Source organism: Salmo trutta, chromosome 19 (assembly GCF_901001165.1).
Source record: "Salmo trutta chromosome 19, fSalTru1.1, whole genome shotgun sequence".
In the NCBI taxonomy this organism is placed as follows: Eukaryota; Metazoa; Chordata; class Actinopteri; order Salmoniformes; family Salmonidae; genus Salmo; species Salmo trutta.
This window is the reverse complement of record NC_042975.1, coordinates 40819224-40846013: the sequence shown is the minus strand read 5'-3', so window position 1 is coordinate 40846013 and position 26790 is coordinate 40819224. Positions and strand designations below refer to the sequence as shown.

General features: G+C 42.1%; 2 protein-coding genes across 8 annotated transcripts; both read right to left on the bottom strand.

The window, feature by feature from the left end:
• Positions 1-204: 204 nt before the first annotated feature.
• On the bottom strand, positions 205-16626 carry LOC115154588 (amyloid-beta A4 precursor protein-binding family B member 1). Of its 4 annotated transcripts, none has more exons than XM_029700974.1 (15): positions 16480-16626; positions 14880-15700; positions 14510-14715; positions 14173-14235; positions 13923-13999; positions 13751-13811; positions 10071-10217; positions 9855-9982; positions 9633-9638; positions 8579-8693; positions 8341-8425; positions 6958-7053; positions 4572-4687; positions 4259-4435; positions 205-3356 (listed from the first exon to the last, which is right to left on the bottom strand). In XM_029700974.1, exons 2-15 carry the CDS (start codon positions 15679-15681, stop codon positions 3195-3197), a joined length of 2241 nt encoding a protein of 746 aa, XP_029556834.1. In that variant the 5' UTR covers positions 15682-15700; positions 16480-16626; the 3' UTR covers positions 205-3194. The 4 variants fall into 4 exon arrangements, with proteins under 4 accessions (XP_029556834.1, XP_029556836.1, XP_029556835.1 ...); XM_029700976.1 differs by having other exon boundaries at positions 6973-7053; XM_029700975.1 differs by lacking the exon at positions 9633-9638.
• Positions 16627-20116: 3490 nt separating this feature from the next.
• LOC115154591 (fibroblast growth factor receptor homolog 1-like) lies at positions 20117-26783 on the bottom strand. Of its 4 annotated transcripts, none has more exons than XM_029700986.1 (12): positions 26121-26783; positions 25852-25991; positions 25661-25757; positions 23699-23957; positions 23460-23598; positions 23239-23337; positions 21363-21523; positions 21098-21235; positions 20895-21006; positions 20704-20803; positions 20488-20587; positions 20117-20344 (listed from the first exon to the last, which is right to left on the bottom strand). In XM_029700986.1, the coding sequence occupies exons 2-12, from the start codon at positions 25952-25954 to the stop codon at positions 20276-20278; spliced, it is 1377 nt and encodes a 458-aa protein (XP_029556846.1). In that variant the 5' UTR covers positions 25955-25991; positions 26121-26783; the 3' UTR covers positions 20117-20275. The 4 variants fall into 4 exon arrangements, with proteins under 4 accessions (XP_029556846.1, XP_029556845.1, XP_029556847.1 ...); XM_029700985.1 differs by having other exon boundaries at positions 26125-26783; XM_029700987.1 differs by having other exon boundaries at positions 26213-26783.
• Between the last annotated feature and the right edge of the window lie 7 nt (positions 26784-26790).

The following is a 26790-nucleotide window of genomic DNA, read 5'->3' as shown; positions in this document are numbered from 1 at the left end:
AACAGCACACTGAACACATCTGAAACAAAAAAAAGGCAGATATATATAAAAGTTCACGTTTGTTAAAAACTGAACCTAGATATTTTCCATGGCCTATGACAGAGGACATGATCAGAGCCCTATTATATTAGTGTTGCAGTACATTTGGATCAAAGTCTGTTTATTAACTTCAACACATGTAATCATTCAATAATTTATCTTAAGTTAAAGAAACGCATGTATTACTCATTTTTATTGCAATGATTAATCCTTAAGACAAATATGTAACCTTGAACATCACCAAAGCAACCTAAATATCTTGAGCATTACAACAAGGAATCTACATTGACAATCCGATGGGGTTTTTGTTAGTAGGGCAAACGTATACCAGTACTCAGACTTCCCATCGTGGCCTATATTTGTCCTTGCAGAGCTGAAAACACACTGAGGACCCTCTGTGCTCCCCTGTTCTGAGAAGCTAGGGTCAGTCCTTATATAACAGCCATGCAAAGTGCGCCCACCGGTTGACATCTACACTGGAGTGAATATATAAAATGGGTTATAAACGCTTTCTCAGCAAAACAAAAGAAACGGGTGAGCAATAAGTGGATTAGGGACATGTGTAGTGACAGTCACTGTTGAAATGGAAGGGAAAACATTTGACATGTGAAATGTACAGTCACATCTAAAGCCACAACATGCACAAATTCTTGAAAGTATTTTTGAGGCCTCAAAGCATGGTGCAATATTACAGTGTAAATTAAAAATAAATGATATACTAACACCAGGAAGCTCTGTTTGTACAATGCAACCAATGTCTGACAATTACAGTAAGTAGTGTAGAGTACTTAGTGTGTAGAGTAAGGAGTAAAAGATTATAGGAGTGATGAAAACCGCACAAATTCAGGTACAAAAAAAACCTACATTGTACATACACGTATCTATGTTTTTATTAGTCAGTACTTAAGAGTGAGCGAGCAACTAAAGCCAGACCAAAGCCTAACCTATGGCTTCTTGTCTGGTCAAATTGCTGTCCAAAACAGATGAGAGCTGGAGAAATGTGGCGCAATAAAGTGAAGGAGGGGGATAACTAGTATGGCGATACAGATTTGAAAACACTGCTGCACCAGTGACCACATAGTGGTAGGAACTGAGGCTAAAAAGGCATCTCCATCTCACAGATATGTTACACACACACTTAGAAAAATATAATAATTTCATTAAAAAAAGAAAGTATTTTTAACCAACTGCATTCAAAAACAAAAAGGGAAGACTACGCTCTCATCAGTCAACTATGGGATAGTGTATTTTAAAGATGTGTTTATATGATTTACACATACTGCACGCTAAGAAGGAAACTTCCACACATACTTCAGTCTGACTCTTTCATAGACAAACACTGTGGGTAAAAAATACTTTCCGTATTACAATCTTTGCACAACAAAATGCATCAGGCCTGTTAGCTCTCCTGTTGTGTTGTCAGACACACTGCTAATGAAAAATAACTATTCTTAAGCCCAGCAGAGGGCAGTCAGGAGCTTAAAAACAAATTAAAAAAGGAAGTGGGAGTTAAATGACTTGAGTTACTGACAGACGCTGTCAAGTTCAGTGACATGTCTATCACAATGATAGTGTTTCATCCCTTAGACCCAATTAATTAGGAGGCATAAAAGTTGTCAGATCTTATAAACAGTTTGAAAGGACAAGGGGGTAGCTATAAATAGCTCTGTCACTGCTCAGATGTAGCTAAATTAAACACACAAAACATGTTTAGACATACAGAATGGAGTATAGGAAAACAATTAACACGTGTAAAAATAAAAAAATAAATGGTTAAACAGATAAAAAAGTATGTGGTTACACAACAGACTAACATCTGATCATTAAAAAAAGGATGATAAAATCAACTTCAGGTCCATTTCCACACAATAGATCTGAAGAGGACCACCATAAAACACACGATTCTTTTAGCTGTGTCATCTGAATTCTTCCATCTTCCTCCAACATACTGTCCACTTGGAGTGCAGTAACAGATAGCCTAAGCTTTCTTTGAGACTTGAGAGGTTTCACTAAAACTTGAGTCATGCTCTAAAAGTATGCCATCTCCATTTTAGATTTGAGGAGTTGAACTATACACATTTTACTGCAATTTGCAATACACATACAAATAAAAATGCTGCTATAAAATAAAGATAATGCACTTGCTGGTTTACCAGCTCCCCCAGAAGGAAGAGGGGACTTTAAACAAAACGGCAAGACAACAAATGTACTATACAAACTATATATATCCAAAATATTTATTTGCCAAATATTATATTAGCTAGCTAGCTAGCTAGCTAGCATGTTTTAGTGCTTCCAGCTCAACACTTATTCACCATGCTGCATTTTATGTAGACTTCTCATGCCACTGTTTCTAATTTCTTTCAAGTCTATATCCATTTTGAAATGAAAACCAACATGATAGTGCCACAAGCACATGGCATGAGCTCAACCACATTCACAATTCAATTGCACATCTTCCATTTCTATTTTCACAATTAATATACTATATTTGTTCTGCAAAACAAATAGAGACAATGTTACAGAACGGAACTGTTTTCCTAAGCATAATTAGTGTTGGTACTTTGTAAACTAGACCAAGTTTAACCAACTCTTGCTGTCATTCAAACCACTGTCCAAGAGTCCAGCAGTTTCCTCTTAACAGACCAATAAGAAAGAGTTCCAAACATCTCTTCCTATAAAATATCATTTTCAGTCCCCCCCTCAGACCACTCCCTGACAGTCATAGCTAAATTCTTGACAAATTGCTCTTTGCTAAAAAGCTATTTTTGTTAGTTTTTGACCATTTTAACTGAAAACATATCACAGTAAGGTACTTTATTCTTACCCAGAAATTATTTGATATTGAGATAACTTCTGCACCTTTAATAATTCACAGATTAAACAAACAAGTGAAGGAAAAGATGGCCTACTTGTCCAACCAAGGGTGAAGTGAAGGAAGTGTAACGCATGGAGCAGCTGTGCGCAGCGCTAGGTTTACAGGTACCCCAACCCAACAGGCAGCCCACACTGCCCATGAGAAGGGAAGCAGGTTCTACCATAACACCTCAGAATGGGGGCGATAGAGAGGCAGTGGAGGAGTGAGGAGAACCATGGCTATCATGGTGGGCTTGGCCTGGGGGTGGAGTGGTGTGTAGTGGGTTAGTTGGCACCTCTCAGGGCGTCTGGGATCCAGACCTCTTGAAGCTGCCCAGCAGGCTCTGAACTCCCTTCTTGACACTTGAGCCCACACGGCGTGCCACGGAGTCAGCCGGCGGGCCTGGCAGGCAGGAGCTGGTACTGGGCGGCCTGGCGTCCAGACACTTCTGGTAGCGCAGCTGTCAACAGGCACACAACATTAGCACCAAATCTCATTCGAAATATAAACTTGGGATTCAAAATATATGGTGCAACAAGGCTGTGTATGTTTACTATTTTCTCTTCGTAAAACAGTCCAATCCCTGCAAACTCCTCATATCGAGAAGAACCACTCACCCAGTGTTTCTGAAAAAGTTGGCATATCAAATAAGAACCCATCCGAATGCAGTAATTTGTAGGGTAATGCTTTTTCAGGACTACACACTGCCGATTTACTGACATCACATGGAAGTGACTACAATAATTATGCAAGGAGGAATGATAGCCTACCAAGTCAACGTTGGCTACTTGCACAATGCACGTTTCTGTCCACCAGGCTTGTAAATATTCTCTGTTTCAGTGTCAATCTATTTTTCCACTTGTCTGTGCCTCCATCCTTGGTACAGTAGCTAGTTTGCAAATCAAGCTAGCTAGTTGGCTTTGTTTTGGACATTTTTAAGCTAACTACACAACCAAGCATTAGATTAGAGGGAAGCAAAATGACTTCATCTAAATACTCCTCTATGCTGCCCTTCTATGACATTTCCGTACATTTTCTTATAGGGATATCTAGCAAAACATAAAATAGCGGAACACTTCTCTCCTGTCTGCACACAGCTGTCACAAACTCAATGGCGCTTGAATCTTTGCGGGCAGAGCTCAGTTGATACAATGTTGAAAGTTTACTAGCGAGAGTGTGAGCTCAAAACAGACAGGCAGAGTAGAGAGATGATGCAATCGAAAGACAACCTGAACCAAGCTCCATGAACAGCCTATGTGATTTATAGAGGATATTGATTTAACAGGATATTTTCTGCTGGACAATTCATTTTTAATCGGACAAAAGCCAGCAATTACTGGCTGATGGAAACATTGCACTCACCATGCAGGCGGCCTGCACGGCCTCACTGAGGCTGGCTGCGTTGGGCTCACACCAGAACATGTGGCAGATGAAGTCCCCGGGGCCTTCGGCCATGATGAAGGCGAAGGTGTGGACGTCCTTCCCCACGCCCATGAAGGACAGGAACCGCACCCGGCACTCTGACAGAACCTCCTCTGTCTGAAACACAACAGGACACCTTCGGTTCTATTCCCACAGAAACTTAAACAACCTCAGACCTTCAAATTGGAAAGACATAAAAAAAAAATAGAGATTGTGCATGTACATTTGAGTGCGACCATCTATGTGTGCTCACCTCAGCAGTGATTATGGTAAGTGTGGCTGAAGCCACGTTCACAGTAACTGACGTCCACTCTTCCTTGTCTTTGGAATTCATTGCTGTGTCGAGGGCAACGTTAACTAGGTCCATACCTGGATAGGAATAACAACCAGTGCATTCGGAAAGTATCCAGACCCATTCCCCTTTTCAACATTGTTACATTAGAGCCTTTTTCTAAAATGGATTGAATCCTCATCACTCTACACACAATACCCAATAATGACAAAGCGAAAACAGGTTTTTAGATTTTTGTGCAAATATATAAATATAAATAAAACAGAAATACCTTATTTACATAACTATTCAGACCCTTCGATATGAGACTAATTTGATTTCAGGTGCTTCATTTTTTCATTGATCATCCTTGAGATGTTTCTACAACTTGGGAGTCCACCTGCGGTAAATTCAATTGATTGGACATGATTTGGAAAGGCACACATCTGTCTATATAAAGTCCCACAGTTGGCAGTGCATGTCAGAGCAAAAATCAAGCCATGAGGTCGAAGGAATTGTCCGTAAAGCTCAGAGACAGGATTGTATCGAGGCACAGATCTGAGGAAAGGGTACCAAAAATGTTTTGCCGCATTGAAGGTCCCCAAGAACACAGTGGCCTCCATCATTCTTAAATGGAAGAAGTTTGGAAGCACCAAGAATCTTCCTAGAGCTGGCCACACGGCCAAACTGAGCAATCGGGGGAGGGCGGCCTTGTTCAGGGAGGTGACCAAGAACCCGATGGTAAAAGCTCCAGAGTTCCTCTGTGGAGATGGGAGAACCTTCCAGAAGGACAACCATCTCTGCTACATTCCACCAATCAGGCCTTTATGGTAGAGTGTTCAGACGGGGAAAGGGAAAAGGGGATACCTAGTCAGTTGTACAACTGAATGCCTTCAATTGAAATGTGTCTTCCGCATTTAACCCAACCCCTCTGAATCAGAGAGGTGTGGGGGGCTGCCTTAATTGGAATCCACGTCTTTGGCACCCAGGGAACTGTGGGTTAACTGCCTTGCTCAGAGGCAGAATGACAGATTTTTACCTTGTCAGGTCGGTGATTCGATCCAGCAACCTTTCGGTTACTGGCCCAACGCTAACCACTGCCGCCCCAGGAAGCCACTCCTAAGTAAAAGGCACATGACAGCCAGCTTAGATTTTGCCAAAAGACACCTAAAGGACTCTCAGACCAGGAGAAACAAGATTCTCTGGTCTGATGAAACCAAGATTGAACTCTTTGGCCTGAATGCCAAACGTCACATCTGGAGGAAACCTGGCACCATCCTTACAATGAAGCATGGCTGAGGCAGCATTATGCTGTAGGGATGTTTTTCAGCGGCAGGGACTGGGAGACTCGTCAGGATCGAGGGAAAGATGAACGGAGCAAAGTACAGAAAGATCCTTGATATAAACCTGCTCCAAGGGATTAAGAACCTCGGAAGGTGAACCTGCTTCCCAGTCTAACAGGACAACGACCCAAAGAACACAGCCAAGACAACACATGAGTGGCTTCGGGACAAGTATCTGAATGTCCTTGAGTGGCCCAACCAGAGCCTATACTTGAACTGATAGCTGTGCAGCGACGCTCCCCATCCAACCTGACAGAGCTTGAGAGGATCTGCTGAGAAGAATGGGAGAAACTCCCCCAAATACAGGTGTGCCAAGCTTGTAGCATCATACCCAAGAAGACTCGAGGCTGTAATCGCTGCCAAATGTGCTTCAACAAAGTACTGAGTAAAGGGTCTGAATACTTATGTAAATGTGATTTTTTTTAAATATACATTTGCTAACATTTCTAAAAACATGTGTTTGCCTTCTCATTATGGGGTACTGTGTGTATATTAATGAGGGGAAAAAAAACATTTAATACATTTTTGAATAAGACTGTAACGTAACAAAACATGGAAAAAGTCAAGGGGTCTGAATACTTTCCAAATGCACTGTACATCTGTCTGAGTACACTCAATACCTGAGAATATTAGGAAAATGGAAGGAATTACAAGAAATGTGTTTGTTCATAATTCACTGAAAACCAAGAGTTAAAAGCTCAATATCCATAACAAGAGGATAGCTCATTGAAGTTGAGACTTCACACAGTAAGAAATCAGTATCACAATCTGTAGGAGAAATTAGTAGAATACGTGCAATAATTTGAGACATTCAACTATGTAAATGTGTATTGAATGCATTTCATTGAGTGAAACGGAACTTAGTAGAAAGTTAGCATTCATTTAAACACTGTACCAACATACAGGAGGACAAGTGGAATGTTAAATACAGGCAGTGGCCGAGAAGTTTCCCTGAAACATAGATCAAAACACCACAAGATACACCAACACAACAGCTAGGAAAGAGAAGAAAAAGCATTCCTTACCAAAGCGTTCCTTACCTACGGGTTTGGCCACTGGCACGTTACCCAGGTAACATACCTGGAAGCGCTGGACTAGCTCATTCTTTGGTGCAGGGAATTCTGAAGGGAGAATAGAGCAGAGTGAGAGAGACAGAATACCTCATGCTAAAAACCATACAAAGGACCTGAAGGAGCCCATAGATGCATTTGGTTTCAGATTATACATAAAGTATATAGTCATTAGGAAAGCAACAGTATGTTATCGAAACGTTCGGTATGCCCCCTAAAATTCAATACGCATATGTGAACCGCGGAATTATGGTATGCCTGTCATTTTCCTATAATTTCCAAAACGTGCTTATTGCGCTGCAGACTACACGCACGTGGTACATTCAAATCCACAGAACCAAATGCGCAGTTTGTGGCCGGTAGGGGGCTCCCGTGGGCTGACAAACTTTACTCCACAGCAATGTCTCAAAATGTGACAACCGCAGTGACCGCAACCCCCTCCCCTTAATTAAACAACCAATGGACGATTTGCAATGACATCTCAGTAGGAAACCTCCCTAAAGGGGCCCCATGAAGAGAGGGGAAACTAAAAATAAATATTCTCTCAGCTCTAACGTGACTATGGCGAGCGCCAGCGAGACAGAGAGATGCAAATTTGAATAAGCACCGCTGTCTTTCAAATCCGCTGTGTGGGAAAATTTTGGATGCAGCGTTAAATACGATGACGAGGGTAAGAAGACCGTAAACAAAGTACAGTCTGCAAGCATTGCTTTGCCACTCGGCGACTCGTGTGGAAACACTTCTAACATGATGTGTAATTTACGTGGCCATCACCCTGCGGTATCCCTTGCAGGTGGCGCTGGAGCAAGGAGTCCACCCGTTAGCGAAAACACCACATTCTCCCGCTGCTGCCATCTAACAACAATTTGCGACAAATTCAGAAAAACAAATAAATAACGAAAGCAGTGGGTGTATTCATAGCCAAAGATTTGCAGCCCTATTCGGTGGTTGCTGACTCAGTACTTTGTCACCTGATGGAATATGTTTTAACTGCGTTACAATGTCCCCTCCTGCACACATTTCAGCAGCAAAGTAATTCCCAAACTCGATGAAACATCATATTGGACACAGATACCCCATCTAGCTCTCTCCACTGATAGTTGGACCTCCAGAGCAACTCAAAGCTACCTCACTGTGACAGTTGACTATGTACTGGATTGGGAGATGAAGAGCTACGTGTTGCAAACTCATCCTCTGTATGAGAGTCATACAAACACACACTTTTCTTAAATATAAAGACACTGAAACCGTGGCCCACAAACCGTGATACATACCGAACCGTGGGCTCACTGTACCGTTGCATCCCTAATAGTCATAGTAAAAGTGCCAGTGTTTTACCCTGGAAAGGAATGTCTGCCAGTTTAGAGGGGTCTATGTTGAGTCTGTTCAGAGAGGACTTGGATGACTTCCTCTGGGCCATTATCTACAGATAAGGAAAGACAGTTTAGCCTTAAACTCAACATTTGAAAAAATGAGGACAAACATCCACCCCTGAACCACAGTTTCAAAGTCATGTGAAAAAAGTTAAATGTGGAGACCAGAGTATGGGGCAGTGCACCATAGCAGATGGGCTTACCTTAGAGCAGATGTCATGCATGCTCGTGGCAATGTTCTTAGCAGGTGTGTCACACCTGAACACATGGCACTTCAGAACATGAGTCAGTTTGTCTCTCGCCACGTAGGCAAAGTCCCTAAAGTTAGCACAAACAAAAAGAGGTATCACCAGAGAAAGAGGCTGTTATAAAGGCTGATCATGACAAATGAAGCTGATGCAATGGACAATGCTGAAATCAGTCAATACTGATCAGGATCTTTGACGAATATTGTTCAGTCTCTACTCAAGAGAACTATCAACCTAACAGTGTAAGTTTTCAAAAATACAATGAACAAATGTAACCACAATTATGACAGAGAACACTTAACATAGTCTGACTATTATTGATGGCTAGTCTACACTTGAGTGTACAAACATTAAGAACACCTGCTCTTTCCATGACAGACTGACCAGGTGAATTCTATGATCGCTTACTGATTTCACTTGTTCAATCCACTTCAGTCAGTGTAGATGAAGGGGAGGAGACAGGTTAAAGAAGGATTTTTAAAGCCTTGAGATATGGATTGTGTATGTGTGCCATTCAGAGGGTGAATGGGCAAGACCAAAGATTTAAAGTGCCTTTGAACATGATATGTTAGTATGTGCCAGGCGCACCGATTTGTGTCAAGAACTGCAATGCTGCTGGGTTTTTCACACGCAACAGTTTCCCGTGTTTATTAAGAATGGCCCACCACCCAAAGGACATCCAGCCAACTTGACACAACTGTGGGAAGCATTGGAGTCAACATGGGCCAGCATCCCTGTGGAACGCTTTCAACCCCTTGTAGAGTCCATGCCCGATGAATTGAGGCTATTCTGAGGGTAAGGGGAGGGACAATATTAGGAAGGCTTTCTTAATGTTTTGTACAGTGTATAGGTGCTACTTTCACAGAGAAACTGATCGAAAGTCATGGGTGTGAGTGAGAAACATCAAGCATTATGGGATGGGGGTGTGGAATCAACTGACAAGCCAATGTTGTAACTATGACAACCACAACCTACGTGACGGAAGATGGTGGATACAACAATACACTACCTCTCCCTGTGTGCCCAAGCGCAGCAGGTTAGAGAGAAAACACCAAATCAATTCAACAGAAAACAAAGCAGGATTCACAAAAAGGCAACTCGAGATTCAGTTAAAAGCCAGGCAAATAAAATTAAAATAAGAAACATTTCCTATAGCAAACTGGCAAAAACGGATATTTGTAGATTATATTAATAAAATAAAAATGAATAGTTAGAGTAGCAGGGGACTGGCCTGCCGTTGTCCCGGCCCACTCCCCACACTCGGATGCTGACGATAGGCTGGGTGTGCAGCAGAGTCTGGCCCAACGGATCTATCAGGTTCAAGATTTCATTCTCCAGAACAAGGAGCATGTCTTTTCCCTGTGTGGAAACATTACACAACATTTCTCTAAACATTGTTCTACCAACATTATGAGGTTATATTCCCACACACAAGCCATTCTCTGACCTCTCCCCAGATCCCAGCCGTGTCGTGCAGGTTGTGTTTGTGGTAGGAGAGCTGTCTGATGCAGTTGTTGACAGCCACACTGCTCTTCCCTGGAGCCATCTCCTCCTCTGATATCTCCACCCAGCCCAGTGACCGGACTGCAAAAACCTATTCAAATAAATGTTTATTTGTCACATGCTTCACAAACAGGTGAAGACTAACAGTGAAATGCTTACCAACAATGCAAAAATAAAAACACGTGGAATAAATACATAATGTGTAACGATAACTTGGCTACATACACAGGGTACCAGTACAGAGTTGATGTGCAGGGGTACGAGGTAATTGAGGTAGATATGTACATATAGGTAGGGGTAAAGTGACTAGGCAACATGACAGATAAACAGTAGTAGCAGCTTCTGTGAGGATTGTGTGTGTTTCGCGACAGTATGCCTGTGTGTATGTGTTATGTGTGAGTGTATGTAGGAGTGTCAGTGTAGGTGAGTGTGTGGGTAGAGTTCAGTGTGTGCATGAGTCAAAAGAGTTAACCAAATCGTTTCCTGAACTAACTACGTAGCAGTCTTATCGCTTGGAGGTAGAAGCTTTTCAGGGTCCTGTTGGTTTTCAGTCTCCTGAAGGAAAAGAGGCATTATCGTGCCTTCTTCACAACTGTGGTGGTGTGTGGACCATGTGAATTCCTTAATGACGTGGACACCAAGGAACTTGAAGCTCTCGACCCGCTCCACTACAGCCCCATCGATGTGGATGGGGGCGAGCTCGGCCCGCCGTTTCCTGTAGTCCATGATCAGCTCCTGTGTCTTGCTGACGTTAAAAGGAGAGGTTGTTATCCTGGCACCACACTGCCAAGTCACTGACCTCCTTATAGGCCATCTCATCGTCGTTGGTGATCAGGCCTACGACAGTCATGTCGTCAGCAAACTTAATGATGGTGTTGGAGTCGTTCGCGGGCAGAGTCGTGGGTGAAAAAGGAGTCCAGGAGGGGACGATGCACGCACCCGAGGGCCCACACCATGTTGTGGGTCAGCGTGGCTAATGTGTTGTTGCCCATCTACACCACCGGGGGTGCGGCCTGTCAGGAAGTCCAGGATCCAGTTGCAGAGGGAGGTGTTCAGTCCCAGGGTACTGAGCTTAGTGATGACCTTGGAGGGCACTATGGTGTTCAACGCTGAGCAATAGTCAATGAGCAGCATTCTCACATAGGTGTTCCTCTTGTCCAGGTGGGAGAGGGCAGTGTGGAGTGCAATAGTGATTATGTCATCTGTGACCCTGTTGGGGCGGTATGCGAACTGGAGTGGGTTCAGGGTGTCTGGGGTGAAGGCATTGATGTGAGCCATGACCAGCCTTTCAAAACATTTCATGGCTAGATTTGAGTGCTACGGGGCGATAGTCATTGAGACAAATTACCTTGGCTTTCTTAGGCACAGAAACTATGGTGCTCTGCTTGAAACATGTAGGTATTACAGACTGGTTCAGGGCGAGGTTGAAAATGTCAGTGAAGACACTTGCCAGCTGGTCAGTACGCATCCTGGTAATCCGTCTGGCCCTGCGGCCTTGTTAATGTTGACCTGTTTAAAGGTCTTACTCACGTCGGCTTTGGAGAACGAGATCACACAGTCGCCCGGAACAGCTGGTGCTCTCATGCATGGTTCAATGTGGCTTGCCTCGAAGCAAGAATAGAAGGCATTTAGCTCTCCTGGTAGTGTCACGTCACTGGGCAGCTCATTGCTGGGTTTCCCATTGTAATTCGTGATAGTTTGCAAGCCCTGCCACATCTGACAAGCGTCAAAGCCGGCGTAGCAGGATTCATTCTTTGCCCTGTATTGATGCTTTTCCTGTTTGATGGCTCATCGGAGGGCGTAGTGGGATTTCTTTTAAGTGTCCCGATTAGTGTCCAGCTCCTTGAAAGTGGCAGTTCTAGCCTTTAGCTCAGTGCAGATGTTGCCTGTAATCCATGGCTTCTGGTTGGGATAAGGTGAATTTGGAAAGAATTCAGACCCCTTTACTTTTTCAACATTTTGTTACGTTACAGCACTATTCTAAATCTACACACATAATGACAAAGAAAAAAAACTTTTTTTTAGAAATGTTTGCACATTTATTAAAAATAAAAACTGAAATATGGCATTTACATAAGTATTCAGACCCTTTACTCAGTGCATTGTTGAAGCACCTTTGGCAGCAATTACAGCCTCAAGTCTTTTTGGCTATGACACTACAAGCTTGGCACACCTGTATTTGGGGAGTTTATCCCATTCTTCTCTGCAGATCCTCTCAAGCTCTGTCAGGTTGGATGGGCAGCGTCGCTGCACAGCTATTTTCAGGTCTCTCCAGAGATGTTCGATCGGGTTCAAGTCCAGGCTCTGGCTGGGCCACTCAAGGACATTCAGAGACTTGTCCCGAAGCCACTCCTGCGTGGTCTTGGCTATGTGCTTAGGGTCGTTTTCCTGTTGGAAGGTGAACCTTTGCCTCAGTCGGAGGTCCTGAGTGCTCTGGAGCAGGTTTTCATCAAGGATCTCTCTGTACTTTGCTCCGTTCATCTTTCCTTCGATCCTGACTAGTCTCCTAGTCCCTGCTGCTGAAAAACATCCCCACAGCATGATATTGCTACCGCCATGATTCACCGTAGGGATGGTGCCAGGTTTCCTCCAGACATGACGCTTGACACTCAGGCCAAAGAGTTCAATCTTAGTTTCATCAGACCAGATTATCTTGTTTCTCATGGTCTGAGAGTCCTTTATGTGCCTTTTGGCAAATTCCAAGCGGGCTGTCATGTGCCTTTTACTTAGGAGTGGCTTTTGTCTGGCCACTCTACCATAAAGGCCTGATTGCTGCAGAGATGGTTGTCCTTCTGGAAGGTTCTCCCATCTCCACATAGGAACTCTGACCATCGGGTTCTTGGGTCACCTCACTGAACAAGGCCCTTCTCCCCCGATTGCTCAGTTTGGCCGGGCTGACAGCTCTAGGAAGAGTCTTGGTGGTTCCAAATGTCTTCCATTTAAGAATGATGGAGGCCACTGTGTTCTTGGGGACTTTCAATGCTGACAGAATGTTTTGGTACACTTCCCCAGATCTGTGCCTCGACACAATCCTGTCTCGGCACTCAACGGACAAGTCCTTCAACCTCATGGCTTGGTTTTTGCTCATGCACCGTCAACTGTGGGACCTTATATAGACAGGTGTGTGCCTTTCCAAATAATGTCCAATCAATTGAATTTACCACAGTTGACTCCAATAAAGTTGTATAAACATCTCAAGGATGAATGGGAACAGGATGCACCTGAGCTCAATTTCGAGTTTCATAGCAAAGGTTCTGAATACTTATGTAAGTAAGGTATTTTTTGAGGTATTATAAGGTATTTGCAAATGTTTCTAGAAACCTGTATTTGCTTTGTTATTATGGGGTAGTGTGTAGATTGATTAGGATTTTTATTTTATTTAATACATTTTAGAATAAAGCTGTAACGTAACAAAATATGGAAAAGGTCAAGGGGTCTGAATACTTTCCGAATGCACTGTACAGTGACTTTGAGGACGATGTTGTCGATGCACTTATTAATAAAGCCACACAAAGACATGAGGACAGAGAAAGAGCGACTGACCTTAGGTTGAATGTTGACAGAGAAAAATATGTGTGGGATTGGAGTGGAATGATGGTTATGTCCATGTGTGAGAGTACATACCTTAGCCTCCGGGTCATTGATGAGCGAGTTCATCTTTTCCTTTTCTTCAGATTGTGAGCAGCTAGGAGGTGAAAGGAATCAGACTATCAGTTAGTTGTCATCTACACAAGTCAGGAGCATCTAATGATAACAGACACCATACATGGTGGGGGTGGGGGTGTGGGAGACTCACTTGAGGTTGATAGAGGCATAACGCAATGTGGCTCCTTCAAAATCCTTTAGGGTCTGATCAGCCATGGCATCTTCCTCCTGAATTTAAAACAACAGTAAGTAGTCAATAATCATCAATCATATTTCTACATTTGATATAGTAAATATTAAGCAGTTGATACTTAAACATTGAACATCTTAATGTTCAATGTTTAGGTAAAGGATTTCAAACTGCATTGATGTTGGGCTTGTTTCAAGTAGTTGGCCCTTACCTTCCAGAACTCCTCGTCATTAAACCTGTTGGGGTGGGACTGGGTGAGACTATTCCACATCAACTGAAAATATATTTAAAAAAGGACAAGGACCAATTAGAAAACCAAAACAGTTCGCACTAGCAGTGGGTGCTTAATGGAAATACAATGACTGTGCGGCACAGGCAGGCATTGAGTACCGGCAGATGGGTCAATGCACGTACAATCCACTTGCTCAGACAATTTTTTCTTCAGTCCTGATGCAGTATGTGGAACAATGTAGTCTTCTATCAAATGGCAAGAACAATGTCCTCAACAAAAGGCAACAAGGCCCATCGCTCTATCCTCTAGCTCTCACCTGTGGCTCCACGTTGGGTGTGATGGCAGGGGAGGTACTGGAGGGTCTTTCTGGGGCTTCTCCCTCCTCTAGAGGAGAGGGGGGCTCCCATTGGGTGGTGCCTGTGGGAATGTGCCAGTAGTAGGTACCCGACTCGTCTCTGACCCGCATCCACCCCGCAGGCAGGTCTGTGTCCGTCTCAAACGCACTGCGGTCCCAGTAAGACTCTATACAACAAGGAGGAACGGTGAGATAAATATAAGAAGATAACCTAGAAAACAATTGGATTGTGTCCCACTTCCCGTTTATTACAAAAACAAAATGTGAATCTTACACACAAACCTACATTCAAAGCCCATCCATCGTTAAGACATTTTGTTGCCCCTCTTACCTGGGTCACTGTCTGGCGTGCTGTTGGCTGTGCTGCCCTGAGACAGTGACATGCAACTGGAGTCCTCATCACTGGGTGCTGCGTTTCTGCCCTGAAACAGCAGGCATGTGTCCTTCACTTCTCCACTGTCATATCTCTGAGACTCACTGCTACTCTGCGCCTCAGACGAGTCTGTGTCCCTCTCTCCACCTGTTGGAAGTAGTAGAGACTCTTCCTCATCCCTGTCCTCTTTCTCTTCTTCCTCTTCCTCCTTCCCATGAGGGGTCTCTAAGGTGTCGATCAGCAGAGGCTCATTCAGGTCAGAGCAGAGGGACCTCAGGGTCTTAGAAGAGGGGTTCTGCTCACTGTCTTCCTCCTGCTGGTCCATCACTAAAGAGTTATGGTTGGGGTTTCCATCTGGGCTCTCGTTGTGATTCAAATCCTGGTCAGAATTTATATTCTGGTCCTGCTGCCTCTCTGCCACTTTGCGAAGTTGATTCTGACCCTCCTTGAGCCACTTGGCATTGGTCCCGGTGCAGTGCTGTCCCTGCTCGTTCTCCTGGTTCCGGACCCTCTCCTCCTCTCTCTGTTGACTGGACTCTTCCTCATCGATGCAATTGCTACCCATGGTGCCATTCAGCAGGTCCAAAGGTGTGGATGTGGCATAGTTGTGGCGCTTCTTGGTGGAGGTGGTGGTGCCTTTGGCCTTCTTGCTCAGGTCAGAATCAAGCAGAGCACTATGTGGGGAGCGGAGGTCAAGGGTCAGCGAGGACGGCAAGCATGTGTTCTCATTGGCCAGGTCGGAGGTCTTCTCCAAAGACATGGCAGAGAGCTTAGAGCCACTGTTGGGACGTGGGGGAAACAGAAAATCAGGCCAAAAGATTAAGAAGGGTGTTTGTCTACGACAGCATACACAACTGAATGGAGAGAGTTCATTTATCAGTCTTTAAATGGTCTGCATTAAATAGATCTAATTTGAGTCTCATCTGATTTCTAAAATGTTGCATGAATATGATTGCAACCCGTTAACTACTAGCAAAGCTTGGCATGCAGTGATTTCAGCTCCTCCCATTTGGACTCCAAGGCTGTGCAAGCAACACAAACTTTAGATAAGCTAAAGTTAGGTAAAAGCCCACACTAACGTTACATATTAAGCTAGCTGACGTTAGCTCGTAAAGGCCCACTGCATGTCTAGCTCGTTGCAAGCAAGTTAGATGCTACTATGCACAAAACAAATGAGGGACAGAGGACATGTCATCTTGCGAGCTAGTTTGCCCTACATAACAAACAATGTTTGGAATGTTTGTTTGTTAGCTAACTAACCTAACTTAGCTGCCTAGTTTGCTAGCTAGCTAAAGTTGCCAAAATTTAAGGAAAAAAGGCTATCAATACTTATATTAAACCACGTATGGCACACATATTAGCTAGCTATATAATTATATTTTGTATAATAGCCTAGAAGCCGTCAAATGCATCACATTAGCTAGTTAGCTCGAGTTACTAGCGAGCTGTTTGCTAGCTAGCTACAGTAGCTAGTACGTTAGTTGTGACTCTCGTAGCACTATCATTCTCCAATTATAAATACACCCTTGTCTTGGGTGCCAGCGACATGGTAACTTACCCTAAATTGTATTTTCCACACCTTTATTTCAGTGGTAAATAGATACATGTAATGGTTTGCAACATTGAAGACGTCGTGGAACGAAACCAATTTTGTGAACCGTAGCAGCAAATCACGTTACTCATGAACGTCATTCCGTAGATTCGAAATGATCCGTAGCGCAGATGCAGGCCACTGACAATGCAGACCTAGGATCAGCGTTACCCTCCTACATTTAAACCTTTGCTGATATGGAAAACATTTTAAAGCTGATCTTATTACATAGTCAGACAAGCCAAAGATCAGAGGTGGGTAGAGAACTGAAAATCTGTTATTTAGATTGTAATTTACTCAAGTAAAAGTAGCCCTCTTAAGGAACTACTCGTAAGCGTAAAGAAGGATCTGGTCAGAAAACTACTTAAAGGACAAGTCAGCCCCTTTTAACATTTGGTTGGTTATTAGGAAGCATTTAGTGATGTCCAACACTGTTTTAGTGTAATTTTATGATTTCATGTCTATTAACTGTTTAGTGATGAACAAAACCGGAAATTGCTTCTCTGTGACGTTTTTGAATACGATCCATGAGGTGACTTTAAATTATGGACAGTCATTTTCAGTGATTTATAATAACCTGTCTGTAGTTGTGATTATAATGGAACTCCCTGCAATTTGTTGCTCAGGCTGTCTTTGTCTAATAATATCTGTAAACTGGGTGACTGAAGTCTTTGACAATTTTTTGGGCCTTCCTCTTCCTCTGTCTCCTGAGGGGGAAAAAGGTGTTGCCGTGCGCTCTTCACAACTGTCTTGGGGTGTTTTGACAATGATAGCTTGTTGGTGAAGTGGACACCAAGGAACTTGAAACTCTCGACCCGCTCCACTTCAGTCCCGTTGATGTTAATGGGGGCCTTTTCAGCCCTCCTTTTCCTGTAGTCCACAATCAGCTCCTTTGTCTTACTCACATTGAGAGAGATGTTGTCCTGGCATCACACTGCCAGGTCTCTGACCTCCTCCCTATAGGCTGTCTCATCATTGTCGGTGATCAGGCCTACCACTGTTGTGTCGTCAGCAAACTTAATGATGGTGTTGGAGTTGTGCTTGGCACGCAGTCATGGGTGAACAGGGAGTACAGGAGGAAACTAAGCATACACCCCTGAGGGGCCCCAGTGTTGAGGATAAGCGTGGCAAATGTGTAGTTGCCTACACTTACCACCTCCGGGCGGCCCTTCAGGAAGTCCAGAGGGAGGTGTTTAGTCCCGGGGTCCTTAGCTAAGTGGTGAGCTTTGTGGGCACTATGGTGTTGAACGCTGAGTTGTAGTCAATGAACAGCATTCTCAACCGAATTTGTAGTGCCTTGTTGTATTGGATTACTTGTAAACTTCACACTTTTTATTAGTTCTATAGATGAAACTCTCCTGTTATTGTTGCAAACACTATTGTTTCTGATGTAGCAGTCGGGCTAGCTAGCATACTAACTAGATACAATAACTCTGTGTTATGGTTAGCGTAGCTAGTTAGACCCTAAATGTAAATTATTTTTGAGTGTATTGCAGTTGGTTGATGACAATTACATGAACATATATTCAGCATAATGCAAGCATTATCATATATTTACAACCCGAAAGTAATGTGAAATGTACTCATAATTTATGACATACTGTAAGCAATATATTTAGACTAAGCTTAATCTGGGTTTGATAGCCAGCTAGCTAAGCTAACTGCAGGCTAACTAGGCGGAGCATTGCATCATGGGAGACGAAATGCACCGTAGGAATCGTAGTATGCTGTAGAGGGCAATACAGAAGCTTAAAAATGACAAAAACAAGAAATCGTGCAGTAAGACTAACAAAAAAAGAGCTACAATTTTTAGAAAATCTTACAGCAGTGCTAATAACAGCATAATAACTGGTTATAAAGTGGCAGAATTGCCTACTAACACATTTTGTTTGGTAATTGTTATACCATATGGTAAACTGTAACAGCAAACAGAAAGAACAACAACTTAGTGTAATTGATTTGACATTAATTTATTATTTCAGCCTGCCAGCACTATGACCAGCACCAGTTGTTGACAGTGAGCATAACGTCCCTCCCGGGAACATGCTACTTCAAGTACAGCCCACAGAGTAACTAGAAAAGTACTAGTGACACCAACCCTTACTTAAAAAGATTGCAGTCTCAGTGCAGTTCAACAGCAGTTCAACTGCAGTACACTGCAGTTATTCTGAAATTACTGCGTCCAAAATACCACAAGTCGACTGCAGTTGCTGCACTTTTACTGCAATTTCAAAACTGCAGTCTTTTTTGTAAGGGGAAAATGTGCTTAAAGATGCACTATGCAGAAATCGCTCTCCCATTTACTGGTTGCTAAAATTCTAATAGTTTGCCTAATTGAATTTTATGTAACAAAACAAACAAGTTTAGTTTAGAGAATCATTGTACCATCTGAACCAGTGTGAAATATTTTTGCCCATAACCAAAAATATTGTATTTTCAACTGTTTGAAACTGGTGTACAAAACCAAAAATAAAAGACATAAAAACGAAAGTAAAAAATGGGGAGCATAGAAATAGCTCACAAAGAACAGATCTACCGCTTCTTAGACATATCATTCTTAGACTTGCTTTCAAATAGAATGACAGATCTTTAACTCACATTTCTATGTGAATTTTTGTTGGGTCACCCAAAAAGGTACATGTTGCAGCTTTAAGTACATGTTACTTGTAGAGCGTTACTACCCACTGCTGCCAAAGATAGGCATGGGACTGTGTCTCTAGACTGTCTAGCAGTGTTTGTGGTGTCTTTTTTCAAGAACTTAGCTGGCTAACTTGCTACTCCCCTTTATTTCAAATCCATAAATCTTAGTAGGCCTAACCCTAATTCTTGCATGAACCCCTGGACAAAAACCTGAGTCCTGGCCTACGCTACACATAAATTGACTTAAAGAATATCAAAATCAGTAACAATTGTAGCCTATTTAATGACATGTACAGCTTTTCTAACACACACAATGAAAATGTTGCATTGGAACCAAATCCTGTGCACCAGTTAGATACTGTATCACGTGAATAATGTTCTTATTATTTGTACCTGAGGGGATCTGTAGGCCTTTTAGGATGCATTATTCTATATCGTTTCATTGTGGTAGACCTACTACCAGTGGTGGGAAAAGTACCCAATTTTCATACTTGAGTAAAAGTAAAGATATCTTAAAAGAAAATGACTCAAGTAAATGTGAAAGTCACCCAGTAAAATATTACTTGAGTAAAAGTCTAAAAGTATTTGGTATTAAATGTACTTAAGTATCAAAAGTAGAAGTATAAATAATTTAAAATGTCTTATATTAAGCAAACCAGACAACATGATTTTCTTGTTTTTAAAATTTACGGATAGCCATGGGCACACTCCAACACTCATAATTTCGAAACAAAGTATTTGTGTTTAGTGAGTAGGGATGACCAGGGATGTAGGGATGACCAGGGATGTTCTCTTGATAAGTGCGTGAATTAGACCATTTTCCTCATGTAATGAGTACTTTTGGGTTACAGGGAAAATGTAAGGAGTAAAAATTACATTATTTTCTTTAGGAATGTTGTGGAATAAAAGTAAAAGTTGTCAAAAATATAAATAGTCAAGTGAAGTACAGATACCCCAAAAAACGACTTAAGTAGCACTTAAAGTATTTTTACTTAAGTACTTTACACCACTGCCTACTACCTTAAGTAAAGGAAAAAAACTGGTTTTGCAAACATGCACATCCAAACATGCTATGCTACTTGAAGTAACTTAAACATATTTAGTCTCCGTGAAGGTGAGTGGGTTAGATTTGACCTTGGTCGCCAAATTCAATATTGGCCATTAGGACTCCGTTGTCCACTTTGACGTAATCCTGCAGTGCAGACAATATACAAAAACAAGGAACTGCATGAAAAGGTAAAATGTTGCATGCCCAGATTGCCTCTTAAATAATTTGAATCCACAGAGAAGGATATGAGATGCAGAAGGAATGCTAACTGAAGAAGTCACACTTACTTCATCATCCTCCAGGATGTTCTCCAGGTCTCTGACTATGTCGTTGAAGGAGGGCCTTTGGGTGTTGGGCTCCAGCCAACAGTCCCTAATCATCTGCAGTCTAGAAGTAAAGGGGTCAGTTTACTAGCACACCAGTATCATGCAAATAGACAAGAGCAGTCGATATTCTTGGAAATATTACATTAAAAATTAACCAGAAAGGGGACCATTTCTCACATCTCTGGCCTACATGTCTCTGGTACTGAGTTTCTTTGTCCAGAGCAGACGTAGCGCACCACCAACTCTGGAGCTTCCAGGTTAGGATATGGTAAGGTCCCTAAGATTAAGATGAATCATTAATGACTCATTATTAATACATTAGTGAATACATTTTATTCAGTTCATCTCAGGTGCTCTTTCCATCTTACCAAATGTTTGCATCTCCCACAGCACAATGCCAAATGCCCAGACATCCCCTTTGAAGCTGTAGTAGTTGTTTCTGAAGTACTCTGGGGGATACCAACGCAGGGGCACACTTTGCTGTGAACCGAAGCACAAAGAACAGCCAAGTCAGAGGTAGCTTTATGCTCTGGTCACAATGTCTGGGTGACTTCAGTACAGTCCTCCTCACCATGTGGTTCCCTTTGCAGCTGCTGCGATGGCTCCTTTTGTGAGTCAGGTCTTGGGCCAGTCCAAACTCTGCCAGCTTCAGCTCTCTGGGAAAATGGTTCACCATAATGTTCCTCAGGGCTAGGTCACAGTGCACCACCTGTAGTATGAACAATTGTGGAACAGAATTGATGGGGACTGTAGTCAAATATGTATGTGTGGTGACCACAGGAAAAAATTTGAATATATGACATTGTTGATGGATATTTAGAATTATTTTAATGTACCATTTTAGAGCACAGGTGTCTCATGGCATGGGCAATGTGATATGCTGCTGTGGTGAAGAGATTTTGCAGTTGACTGTCCCTGCTCAGTTGGTCTTGATTCACTTGAAGGAAACTACGCAGTGTCCCACTGTTCACCGACTCTAGGATCAGCATGTAAGGAGCTGGAGGAAAGGGAAATAAAATACACACAAAACCACCTTTCCACTTTTTACCATGGGACAAGATGCAGAAACAATCAATGCTAAATAAACGATACTGAACAAAAATATAAACTCAACATGCAACAATTTATAAGATTTTACTGAGTTGCAGTTCATACAGTGCCTTGCAAAAGTATTCATTCAGCCCCCTTGGCGTTTTTACTATTTTGTTGCTTTACAACCTGTAATTTAAATGGTTTTTATTTGGATTTCATGTAATAGACCTACACAAAATAGTCCAAATTGGTGAAGTGAAAGGAAAAAATAACTTGTTTAAAAAAAAGTGAAAAGAATTGAAGCCCCTAAATAAGATCTGGTGCAACCAATTACCTTCAGAAGTCACATTTTAGAGTGGCCATTTATTGTCCCCAGCACAAGGTGCACCTGTGTAATGATCATGCTTTTTAATCAGCTTCTTGATATGCTACACCTGTCAGGTGGATGGATTATCTCGGCAAAGTAGAAATGCTCACTAACAGGGATGTAAACTAATTTTTATTTAATTTTTTATTTTACCTTTATTTAACCAGGTAGGCAAGTTGAGAACAAGTTCTCATTTACAATTGTGACCTGGCCAAGATAAAGCAAAGCAGTTCGACACATACAACAACACAGAGTTACACATGGAGTAAAACAGTAGAAAAATAAGTACAGTAGAAAAATAAGTCTATATACAATGTGAGCAAATGAGGTGAGATAAGGGAGGTAAAGGCAAAAAATGCCATGGTGGCAAAGTAAATACAATATCGCAAGTAAGACACTGGAATGGTAGATTTGTAGTGGAAGAAAGTGCAAAGTAGAAATAGAAATAATGGGGTGCAAAGGAGCAAAATAAATAAATACAGTAGGGGAAGGGGTAGTTGTTTGGGCTAAATTATAGATGGGCTATGTACATGTGCAGTGATCTGTGAGCTGATCTGACAGCTGGTGCTTAAAGCTAGTGAGGGAGATAAGTGTTTCCAGCTTTAGAGATTTTTGTAGTTCGTTCCAGTCATTGGCAGCAGAGAACTGGAAGGAGAGACGGCCAAAGGAGGAATTGGCTATGGGGGTGACCAGAGAGATATACCTACTGAGCGCGTGCTACAGGTGGGTGCTTCTATGGTGACCAGTGAGCTGAGATAAGGGGGGACTTTACCTAGCAGGGTCTTGTAGATGACCTGGAGCCAGTGGGTTTGGCGACATGTGTATGAAGCGAGGGCCAGCCAACGAGAGCGTACAGGTCGCAGTGGTGGGTAGTATATGGAGCTTTGGTGACAAAATGGATGGCACTGTGATAGACTGCATCCAGTTTATTAAGTAGGGTATTGGAGGCTATTTTGTAAATGACATCGCCGAAGTCGAGGATCGGTAGGATGGTCAGTTTTACGAGGGTATGTTTGGCAGCATGAGTGAACGCTTTGTTGCGAAATAGGAAGCCAATTCTAGATTTAACTTTGGATTGGAGATGTTTGATGTGAGTCTGGAAGGAGAGCTTACAGTCTAACCAGACACCTATGTATTTGTAGTTGTCCACATATTCTAAATTTGTGCCCAATTTGTGCCCAACATTTGAGAGAAATAAGAGTTTTGTGAGTACGGAAGATGTCTAGGATCTTTTATTTCAGCTCATGAAACATGGGACCAACACTTTACATGTTGCGTTTATATTTTTGCAGAGTGTAGTATGTGACTCTTACCCTGTGTGATGTTCCAGTCTAGCAGCTGCAGCACGTTCTTGTGGGTACCCAGCTTCCTCATGATGCTCACCTCTCTGGCTACTCTCCTGTGAGTAGCCCCTACAGATGTTGAGGATTGGAGGGCATTATTCTGTGATTGATATTATTGTAATGATTAAAGTGCATTGTCTTTTTGGTATTGAGGATGCATGTGTTAGTGAGCTTGATGGATGTGTCCTAACCCTCTTTGATAGTCTTGCAGGTGACAATGAAGTGGCCCTTGCAGGTGCCACGTATCATCTTTGCCTTGTAGTACACCCCTTCCCGCCCTGCTTTGATGATATGCTGTAGACCTAGCCCAGACGTGTTGAAGCAGGAACCCTGGGAAATGAAGTCCACACTGTTACACCATTTCACAGCTAAATTCAAATATGAGAATATTTTTTTTTACACTGTTGCTTTTTCTCCACAGTAAGTTTACAGTTTGCCGTGGTCTCCAGAGAGACCTAGAAGCAGAGTTGGTTGTCTGCCTTTCAAGGGGAGTGGTTAAGCTGGTGTCCTGTGACTCCTGTCCCAGAGTGACAGAGACAAGCTCTCGTGTGGGATGGCTTCTAGTCTCACACCCCAAACACTTCCTCAAGGTTAGGGGACTTCTAGCTGTGGGGTTAGATGGAGGAGCTCTGCCCAATAGACCCTCAACACCCTGCAGGTCTCGAATGGTGTGAATCAAAGTGCGATACCTGGAAAGGATATGAAGCATGTTAGTAGTATTATACTACCAGTCAAAAGTGTGGACACATACTCGTTTCAGAGTTTTTCTTTATTTTTACTATTTTCTACATTGTAGAATAATAGTGAAGACATCAAAACTATGAAATAACACATGGAATCACGTAGTAACCAAAAAAGTTTACTTTTTCCGGATCGATGTTCCGTCCACGGGACGGTTGAGCTAACATAGGCTGATGCGCTTAGCATGAGGTTGTAAGTGACAAGAAAATTTCCCAGAACATAGACATATCTGATATGGGCAGAAAACTTCAATTCTTGTTAGTCTAAATGCACTGTCCAATTTACAGTAGCTATTACAGTGAAAGAATACCATGCTATTGTTGGAGGAGAGTGCACAATTTTGAACATGAAAAGTTATTAATAAACAAATTGTGCACATTTTGGAAGTCTTGATACAAAATCTTGAACAGAAATACAATGGTTCATTGGATCAGTCTAAAACGTTGCACATACACTGCTGCCATCTGGTGGACAAAATCCAAATTGCACCTGGGCTGGAATAATACATTATGGCCTTTCTCTTGCATTTCAAAGATGATGGTACAAAAATATACATAATAACTATTGTTTTTTTCTTTGTATTATCTTTTACCAGATCTATTGTGTTATATTCTCCTACATTCCTTTCACATTTCCACAAACTTCAAAGTGTTTCCTTTCAAATGGCACCAAGAATATGCATATCCTTGCTTCAGGGCCTGAGCTACAGGCAGTTAGATTTGGGTCTGTCATTTTAGGTGAAAATAAATTTAGGTTAAACAAACCAAAATATATTTTCTATTTGAGATTCTTCAAAGTAGCCACCCTTTGGCTTGATGACAGCGTTGCACACTCTTGGCATTCTCTCAACCAGGTTCATGAGTTAGTCACCTGGAATGCATTTCGATTAACAGGTGTGCCTTGTTAAAAGTTAATTTGTGGAATTTCTTTCCTTTTTAATGTGTTTGAGCCAATCAGTTGTGTTGTGACAAGGTAGGGGTGGTATACAGAAGATAGCCCTATTTGGTAAAATACCAAGTCCATATTATGGCAAGAACAGCTCAAATAAGCAAAGAGAAACAACACTCCATCATTACTTTAAGGCATGAAGGTCAGTCAATCAGGAACATTTCAAGAAGGAGAGTGATGAAGTGTTGCATCAGATGACCTGACATCCACAATCACTCGACCTCAACCCAATTGAGATGGTTTGGGATGAGTTGGACCACAGTGAAGGAAAAGCAGTCAACAAGTGCTCAGCATATGTGGGAACTCCTTCAAGACTGTTGGAAAAGCATTCCAGGTGAAGCTGGTTAAGAGAATGCCAAGCATGTGCAAAGCTGTCATCAAGGCAAAGGGTGGCTACTTTGAAGAATCTAAAATACAAAATATTGATTGATTTGTTTAACACTTTTTTGGTTACATGATTCCATATGTGTTATTTCATAGTTTTTATGTCTTCACTATTATTCTACAATGTAGAAAATAGTAAAAAAATAAGAAAAACCCTGGAATGAGTAGGCGTGTCCAAACTTTCGACTGGTACTGTATGTTATCAGCTGTATTTGGTGTAGTAAACTTGCATCCAGTATGGAACAGTCACATCTACTGCCGATACTGTATTTAGGAAAGGCACAAATGTTTGATAGCTTTACAAGTGGTGTAAGCTTACTTCCTCATCCACAGAATTGCCATTAAAATGACAATGGTGACAGTAAATCCAGAAATACTGATTAGAATGTAGAACATCCCGTTTAATCTGCCACCTCCTGAGAAAATACATATTCACCAGTTACATCAGAGCTTGAGAAACTGTCACCAGTAAGCTTTCCATCTCACATTACATATGATTACACGACTCACCTACTATAGGATCTGAGAATTTATTACCAAGATCATTTGTTATATTTGCGTTCCTGATGAGGGATGTTTCTGTGTGATTACTTGTTGCATTCCGATATGACATTTTTCTGTTGAGTGTGTATGTTGCCTTCTTCTGAGGACTTAAGAGCAAAAATATGAAATGGTATGAAACGAATTACATTGAAAGGTTTCTAAAGTAGGCAAAGAGCTATGCCTTTTTTCAAAGTTAAACACATTTAAATTGTATGGAGAAAGAGAAAACACCTCACCCACAGTGCCCAAGCTGGTAAGATATTCAAGCAACTTCTGTCCAAATTCATGTGAAATATTTTCTATTGCAACCACTGAGATGACCACTTACGTTCTTCACCTCACTTTATGTGGCTTCCTGTAGTCCCTCACTCACAGGAAGGAGCGGCTTTGTCATCAGTGTCACTATGTTTCGCTGGATCAATTAAGCTTTCAATTAATTCTATATTCATGTACTCGTATGAGTTTTTGGGCGACAACAGCAGCTGGTTAACATTTTACGACTGGCCACTAACCATTTCAAATGAAACATGACCATATTGGACCCCAATATGATTAATGGTTATCAACGGAAGTGTGTGTAAGATAGTGCTATGGGTGGGAGGCATTTTCATGCTGTGTTCTGATGCACAAAGCTTACTTTCTCCAACAGTAAAAAGGTTTGAGCATAGATTGACAAAGCCCACACAGTTCTAGGCTGTAAGGGAGGTGGAAGTGACATGGCCTCTGTGGTTTCCTTTGTTTTCAGAAATAGTACTAAAATGTATTTTCTCCAGACAGTTATTTGAGCTGTGCTTATCGAAAGTATGTGGCCCAGAGAATATGTTGTCTAGCTTTACCTAGGCTGCTGGACATTGTTATTAAGTTATGACCAATATAAAAATGTACATTCCATCCAATTGCTCATGT

Bases quoted from the DNA above. Each gene is read 5' to 3' on its own strand.
- LOC115154588 (XM_029700974.1), bottom strand. From the start codon at position 15,681: ATGTCTTTGGAGAAGACCTCCGACCTGGCCAATGAGAACACATGCTTG. The intron at 9,983-10,070 runs GTCAGAGAATGG...GTTTCCACACAG, and splicing joins CGGCTGGGATCTGGGGAGAG to GGAAAAGACATGCTCCTTGT. The intron at 4,436-4,571 runs GTGAGCACACAT...GTTGTGTTTCAG, and splicing joins TTACCATAATCACTGCTGAG to ACAGAGGAGGTTCTGTCAGA.
- LOC115154591 (XM_029700985.1), bottom strand. From the start codon at position 26,171: ATGAATTTGGACAGAAGTTGCTTGAATATCTTACCAGCTTGGGCACT. The intron at 25,758-25,851 runs GTGAGTCGTGTA...GTATTTTCTCAG, and splicing joins ATTCTCAGATCCTATAGTAG to GAGGTGGCAGATTAAACGGG. The intron at 21,524-23,238 runs GTAAGAGTCACA...CCTTTCCTCCAG, and splicing joins AGACTGGAACATCACACAGG to CTCCTTACATGCTGATCCTA.